Source organism: Cornus florida, unplaced genomic scaffold, assembly GCF_030987335.1.
Source record: "Cornus florida cultivar Cherokee Brave unplaced genomic scaffold, ASM3098733v1 CherokeeBrave_3.0.0_Hap2_Chr06, whole genome shotgun sequence".
Classification (NCBI taxonomy): Eukaryota; Viridiplantae; Streptophyta; class Magnoliopsida; order Cornales; family Cornaceae; genus Cornus; species Cornus florida.
In genome coordinates, this window is record NW_026775576.1 from 89,858,982 (window position 1) to 89,867,344 (window position 8,363).

General features: G+C 33.8%; 1 protein-coding gene across 1 annotated transcript; it reads left to right on the top strand.

Moving 5' to 3' along the window:
• The first annotated feature begins 816 nt into the window (after nucleotides 1-816).
• On the top strand, nucleotides 817-2,277 carry LOC132314558 (uncharacterized). The gene has a single exon (XM_059813405.1). The coding sequence runs from the start codon at nucleotides 817-819 to the stop codon at nucleotides 2,275-2,277; it is 1,461 nt and encodes a 486-aa protein (XP_059669388.1).
• Nucleotides 2,278-8,363: the final 6,086 nt, after the last annotated feature.

An 8,363-nucleotide genomic window follows, 5' to 3' on the forward strand; every position in this document is an offset into this window, starting at 1 on the left:
TGACCTCATTTCTTTTTTCTCTTTTTCTTTATTAAAATTTTGATCAGTAAAATTGGCCTCATTGTCAATTCTGGATAGTTTATGATTATGTCACAACACTAGCAACAAGTTGTTTCTAACAAGCACAAGTTTGCAATAACTTGTAATTTTCTTATATTAAACTTCTTTTCTTTTCTTTTCTTCGTCTTCTTTTTATCCATCTATATATGTAGCCTGAGTGAACATGGAGAATATATGAATGAGAATGATAATCTTTTGGTGAATGAAGAACATAGGAATGAAGAAAATCTTAATGAACATGTAGATTTAATGAATGAAGATAGGAATGAGAATCAAAATGAAGAAAATGTGAATGAACTTGAAGATTTAATAAATGAAGAATATCTGAATGAGAATGATAATCTTCTTTTTACATTAATGATCCAAGAAATTGGAAAAATATTGATCAAGAAATGAGAGGTTTATTAATTATGCTAATGTCACATTAATTATGCTAACGCTAATGTCAACTAATATGGTGCTACTCAGGATAATCAATGGATAAATGCTGGATGCACCTTAATGACAGGTTATTATAACTTTAAATAACCTTACTCATAGACATTGTTCTTGTCATTTTTGTGATAATAAAATATATTTTTATTAATTTTCAACTGTAGAGCTTCAGATGAGTATAAAGCTGGAGCACAACGTTTTGTTAATTGGGCTAAACTTAATGCGGGGAATCGAGAAAGCATTTTATGCCCTTGTATCCGTTGTAAAAATTCAATATATCAACGCTTCGATAAGGTGTATGAGCACATTGTGATAAAAGGAATGAATTCTGAGTACACTGTATGGGTCTTACATGGAGAGAATCAGAGTGCAACTTTAGAAAATGATGGTGATGATGGTGTGGAAATACCTGAGACGTATGAGATGTTTAGAGATGCATATAATTTTGATGGTGAAGACAATGCTCATACAGAGCCCACTAGTAGAAATAGAGAGGATGAGTTCAAACAGGCGTTGGAATACGCTGAAACTCCATTATATCCTGGTTGCTCGACTTTTACAATTATGTCGGCAATAGTTACTTTATATAAGCATAAAGCTGCTCATAACCTATCCGACACAGGATATGATGAGCTTCTTGACATTATTCGTGTCATGATTCCATCGGATAACAGTCTTCCTAAAGGAATTTATGAAACAAAGAAGCTATTAAAGAAATTTGATTTAGGGTACGAAAAAATACATGCGTGCGCCAATGATTGCTGCTTGTTTAGAAAAGAAAACAAGGATCTGAATGCATGCCCTAAATGTGGTACTTCACGGTGGAAAACAAATGCGCAGTCTAATGTGGTTAGAGAAGGGGTTCCGGCTAAAGTGTTGTGGTACTTTCCAATAGTACCAAGATTTAGGCGGTTTTTTCAATCAAAAGAAAAGGCGGAGCAAATATTGTGGCATTCGACTCACAAAAGTGAAGATAAGAAGATGCGACATCCAGTTGATTCACTTGCATGGGATATGATAAATAAAAAGTGGCCGTGTTTTGCATCAGATCCTCGAAATTTGAGACTTGGGCTGGCAGCCGATGGGTTTAATCCATTCGGTGACCTTAGCAGTAAACATAGTTGTTGGCCAGTGAATTTAGTTGTATATAATTTTGACCCTTTACAATGCATGTTTAAAGAGAATATGATGTTGACATTGTTGATCTCAGGACCAAAGCAACCAGGGAATGACATTGATGTGTTTTTGGAGCCACTCATTGAAGATTTAAAGGAGTTGTGGGAAAAAGGTGTTGAGATCTATGACTCATTAACTAAATCCATGTTTAATTTGAAAGTGGTTTTAATGTGGACAATTAATGATTTACCAGCTTATTCAAATCTTGCTGGCCAAGCAACAAAGGGTAAGTGTGGTTGTCCAGTGTGTGCTAATGACACATCTTCTCAGCAGTTGCCATGTAGTCAGAAGACTGTGTACAGGGATTACAGGCGATTTCTTCCATACAATCATCCATTTAGAAAGAAGAGAGCATGGTTTGATGGAAAAGAAGAATTCAGGCTGCCACCTAAAATATTATCTGGTTCAGAAATTTTTTATCGTGTAAAGAATTTTAAAAATAATTGGGGAAAGAGTCCTAAATCCCAAGAAAAATCTTCCAATAAGTGGAAGAGGTCCCAAAGAAAACCTCCCCAAGAGAAGGAGAAATCCCAAGAAGGAAAAGACCCATTTTGGCCATGGAAGAAAAAATCTATATTTTTTGAGTTGCCATACTGGGAGGTATGAAATTTGAATTCATTATTACCTTTAATTTCTTTGGCCATTAATATTTCTTTTAGGAATTCACACTCCTTGCTAATAATTATTTTTTGCTGTTAATATTAGGTATTACCTATCCGTCACAATTTGGATGTAATGCACATTGAAAAAAATGTTTGTTCTCGGCACTTTATTAAATATAAAGGGAAAATCAAAAGATGGACTTAAAGCTCGTATGGATTTGGTAGAAATGGGCATCAGGAGCGATTTGCACCCAAAGGAGAAAGGGAATAAATATCACTTGCCACCAGCAATCCATACATTAACGAAGGAAGAGAATGTCAAATTTTGTAAAAGGTTAAAACAGTTGAAATTACCTGATGGTTATAGTTCAAATATTGGGCAACGAGTAGCATTGGATGAATGTAAAATCACTGGCCTAAAATCTCATGATTGTCATGTTCTTATGCAACAATTATTGCCAGTAGCTTTGCGTGGATCACTACCAAAAGGTCCAAGGAATGCCATATTTCGCTTATGCTCCTTTTTTAATGTAATATGCCAAAGGGTGATTGATAGGAAACAATTGGAAAAACTTGAAAATGAAATTGTGGAAACTTTATGCATGTTTGAAAGGTTTTTTCCACCGTCTTTCTTCGACATGATGGTACACGTTACCATTCATCTTGCACGAGAAGCTATTTTTTGTGGACCAGTACAATTTCGTTGGATGTACCCATTTGAGAGGTAATATTATTTATAACTTTTTTTTAATATGTACTTGGAATTATTATTTTATATATATATAAGTTTCTCTCGTTGTATTCAGGAATATGAAGGTTTATAAAGGATATGTTAGAAAACGAGCAAGACCAGAAGGGTGCATAGCAGAAAAGTATTTGGTCGAAGAGTGCGTTCGATTTTGTAGTGAGCATATGAATAAACCAACTGAAATAGGTGTTCGTCAATCTCGGAACGAAGATATTGAATGTGAGGGTATGGAAGGAGGACGCCATATATCTAAAGGAATTTCAAAAACCTATCGTGCTGATCTATTAGCCATTGTTCACCGTTATGTATTATTCAACAATGACGAGGTCTTACCATACATAGAGTAAGATGTTACTAATATTTTATTTTATTTATAACAATTAATTAGAAACATTCATAACCATATTGTTGAAATGTTAGAAAGCATTTGGAGCCGGCTCCTAGGCTTCTAGAGCCGCCTCTCCCTCATGGAGAGCCGGCTCTCTCTTCATGGGAGCCGGCTCCCACCATTTAGGAGCCGGCTCCCACCATTTAGGAGCCGGCTCTCACCCCTGAGAGCCCCTCTCTGCTTCACTGCTTCGTTTCTGCTTTGTCCGGTTGTCGTCTGCTCTTCCGGCGAAGCCCAATGTCCTATCCCAAATCTTTTTAACATTCCTAGGGTTCTATTCAAGTTCCTAAAGTCCTAGAAACCCTACATATTCCAATATGAATTTATTAACAAAGCTTCAACCGAAACAATTTTCTTTTCCTCTGTTTATCTTCTTCGCTTCCGGCGAAGACCACTCCTCTGCTCCAAGTTTCCTTAAAGTTCTTAAGGTTCAATACAAGTCCCAACAATCATAGAAACTTCTCAAATTCTATTATGAACTTGATTAACAGAAGTTTAAATAAAAAACAACACAGTTTGAGAAAAACCCAATTTCAGTTATTTAAACGTAAAACAGGTTACAGTCTAATATAATATGCATCAACTATTAGTTTTAAAGGTTGAATTAATCCCTGGAGACTATATAGAATGCACAGAACACAAGTTTATAGGAAGGAGACAGAATGAAACTTGCCTTTGAGATTTTTGAATTAAAATCCCTACGCCGTCTTCCTAGATTTTCCGGCGATCCCGCACTGTTCTAACTTATTTGCTTCCTCCTTGGTTCTTCATATGAATAACACTCCTATCCATCCTTGGTTCAACCCACAGTCCATGGCTGAAATCCCATCTGGTGGTTCTATCAGTTTCAAGCACCCCACTGTTTTTCCCTCAAACACCCATTACATGTCTCTGTATCTCTCTATCTCACAATACGTGAAAAGGGTTTTGTTTTCCTAACCCTAACAGACATATAAGATTATATATATAGGCACTTACTGAGACCTAATTCCAATTCCTAGCTAACTATAAGTCGGCTTATTTATCTCTATAAAAGAAAACCCTAATCCTATATAACCATACAAAAATATATATACCAAATAAGTCCTATTAAAACATACGTCATTTAATCCTACTTTTAAGTATAAAAAAAAACAATTAAATTAAAGCAAAATTAAATAGTTAAAGCAACACAGCCAATTAACATAAAACAGATAAATAATTAATTTAACATACAAAAACAAATACAATACAACAATTAAATTAAATACACACAAACAATAATAAAACAACTAATTTAACCAAATAACAAATAAGTCCAATAATTTAAATAAAAATGAAAAACAAACCAAAATATTCCCATTTTATCCTTTTGAAAACTAGGGGTATTACAAAACTCTGCTCATAGACCTACTTCTGACGATCAAGTCCCTAACCACAACGACCAAGCAACAAGTGATAAAAGAAAAGGCAGGGGGAAGTCAACTATTGCGGGTCTTACAAAGTCATTACCGAAGAGGGTGCTTCTCAAAAATATGAGAGGACTATTAATGAATGGAAACAACAATATCAAGAAATGAATGAGAAATTCCAAAGACAAGAGGAAAGGCAAGATCAAATGATGCAACTAATTCAATCTTTGGTAATAAATCTCTATAAATTTGATACGATATGTCTCTAATTATAACACTAATTATGAGAAGTATTATTTACTCTCTTTTTTTTTCCATTATTGTGCTATGGACAGAGTGCTAACAACCAATCCTCTCCCATTGCTTCACATCAACTCTCACCTTCTGAAGATTTGGTCGGCAAGTCTTGTGAGCTATTGTATTTTCATGGGACAAAATCAGTTGTCGCAAAGGGTATGATTGATTCAGTGGATCCAGATTCTCTCATAGGTTCTGCTCCACTTGGTTCTGACTGCTGGAGAGTGTGGATCACTGATCTCATAGATTCAAGTGTGCCTTTATATAGGCCTGAAATTCGTGGCTTTGACTTGAAAGACGCATTTGTTGCAGGATTTTCAATTGCATAGCCTATCAAGTACATCAAAATTTGTAAGTGATGCATTTCTTTTATGATTACACATTTTTAATGATTTTTATACTCATGCTCAAGGGGGTCACGTACCTTTAAGTGATCAATTTTGCGGTGTATAGGGGGTCACGTGCCTTTAAGTGACCAATTTTGCGGTGTATAGGGGGTCACGTGCCTTAAGTGACCATTTTTTTTAATTAGTGTCTATCAAAATCAACACTTTAGTAGTTTAGTGGGTTTGAATATTTAATAAAGCCTAGAATCCCACTATTTTGTGTCTCACCATTTAGATTTTGTTGTTTCAAAGCCTGTCTGAATTGACTTTTTCAATGTCTTAATTTTGATAGTGACAATAAAGCTTACCTACTTATTCATAATTCTTTCTCATTTTCAAATTTATACATCAACACAATTTCCAACTAATTTTTAATTTATCATCTAAAGGAGACCTTATGTCCATCAATTGATTAAGTCCCAAAATGCATGATTTAAAGTTGATTGCATATGAGTCAAAAAGTTTTTTTCAACCCTACACCTCAATGTCTAAGTGTGTGTGTGTGTGTGTGTGTGTATGTATATATATATGTATATATATATATATATATATATATATCCTTCATGCCTCACTTTCAAATTTATGCCTCAAAACAGTTTATATATATAAATATTATTATTATTTTTTAATCTCATTTTATAATATTTCTCATGTAAATGAGACCTTATGTCAATTGATTAAGTGCCAAAATGATATTCATTTGAAATTGAATGCTTTTTTTACATGTATAACGTAGTCAACTTTGATACTGCACTTACTGGCTTTGCTTTCTCGTTGATCTCTGTTGTGTTTCCTCTCATGTCAAGAAACTGTTTAGTATCCTACTTTTTTCTGTAAAAGAAGGGCTAGTGACATGATTAGAGCATGAAAATTATTACATGCCCTAAAGTAAATACATAGGCGACAGATTCAATTTTTTTATTGCAACAAGTTGGTAAATGATCACCATTATGATCATGATATTGTCTCTCTTAAGCAAATAAACAAAGTGATTATTACAATTAGTTTGTAATTGTTAATTAAAGGCTAGGTTGAAACTACTAGAAAATTGATGGGATAAGCCTACTAGTCCTTGCTGCATCAATTAAGTGGATGGATTTTTTGCATCTAACACCTTTTAGTAAACTGAAGTGTTTTCTTTTGAACTTCAGACTACAGTATTATACCAAGAGGGTTTTAGATGCTTTTCGGCAATTCCCTTCCTGAGGTGTCATTTTCATTGTATTCGATCAACTGCTTTCCTAATTTCCTTTTGGGAATTCATTCTATCATCTTCTCTTGTGATTTTGAATGCTTTATCAAATAATGTACGAGTCCAATTTCATACTAAACTTTCGTAATTTGGACTTGATTCAAAAGTACTTGTACATGTTAATACTTGCTTTGGGATTATTTCCATGATACACTGAACTTGCTTTGTTTGAGTTAAGACCATAGGACTTGATTCAAAAGTACTTGTACATGTTAATACTTGCTTTGGGATTATTTCCATGATACACTGAACTTGCTTTGTTTGAGTTAAGACCATATTAATACTTGCTTTGCTTGAGTTAAGACGAAGAGTCTTTCAAAGTACCTTTATAATGTTTTACATTAATTCTCTTACTTCAACTATCTTTATAGGTCAAAGCTAGGATTGCGGGTTGCAGTTACCTTTTTTGTTGCCGCTATATTTTTTGGATGGTTGATGAAGAAGAAGAAGTTGCAAAAAGATATGAAGAATTTTTGTTTTATTTTGGTTAAGTAAATATGTAAGGTGTGGATCATGTACATGGTTAATTTTTATATTTGTATATGGTTAATTTTTGTATAAAACAATGATTTGGAATTGGTTATATATATATATATATGAATTGTAAATTATTTTGGTTATAATGTTATTTTTTATTTATTTAGGGTTCTGTAACGTTAGTAGTAGTTAAAAAAATAATAATAATAAAAGAGCCTTCACAAGGGCTAAAGTATTATTTTAAAAAAAAAAATTATATAATACTTTCTACCACGGTTATGCACCGTGGTAAAAAATCTATTTTTCTTCTGCGAATAGACTTTTTACCACAGTGAAGAACCGTGGTAGAAAAAATACTTTCCACCACGGTGTAAAAACCGTGGTAGAAAGTCAACATTCTACCACGGTTTTGCACCGTGGTAGAATGTCTATTTTCTACCACGGTGCAAAACCGTGGTAGAAAGTCGAACTTTCTAGCACGGTGCAAAACCGTGGTAGAATGTAGACTTTCTACCACAGTGCAAAACCGTGGTAGAAGGCTAACTTTCTACCACGGTGTAAAACCGTGGTAGAAAGTAACTTTCTACCACGGCTATTTCTACCACCGTTCAAAACCATGGTAGAAAGGCTTTTCCACCGTGGTAAAAAGTCATTTTTCTTGTAGTGGTCCCATACCAGTACATATAATGCAAATGATCCACAAATGATGCATATTCATTATAACATCAAGTATATCTATAAACCAACATAATAGAAATCAGATATTGCTAAGATCCTATCATGCATCCAGTATATGATTACAATTCATATATCTTCCATTTAAACTGCTAAAGCATATTAAGCAATTTAAACCATCCATATCCCTATCATTGACTAAACAGAAATTTTTAGTAGTTCATCAATTAATATCCATAGCCTGACATAATAATATTCAGAATTTTAAACTGAGCATATTACATTAAGATTTCCAACCAATTCTTTCATATTGGTTCATTTAAACTACTAGAACAAACCTAGCAATTAAATCCTCCTCAGTCCTTAACGGCATGCAAATTATCATTTAAATTTCATAACGTCTATTTCATCCTCAAACATAAATCTAGAGTATCACATAATGATACACAGAAAAATATAAGTTGAGCACGTTATAT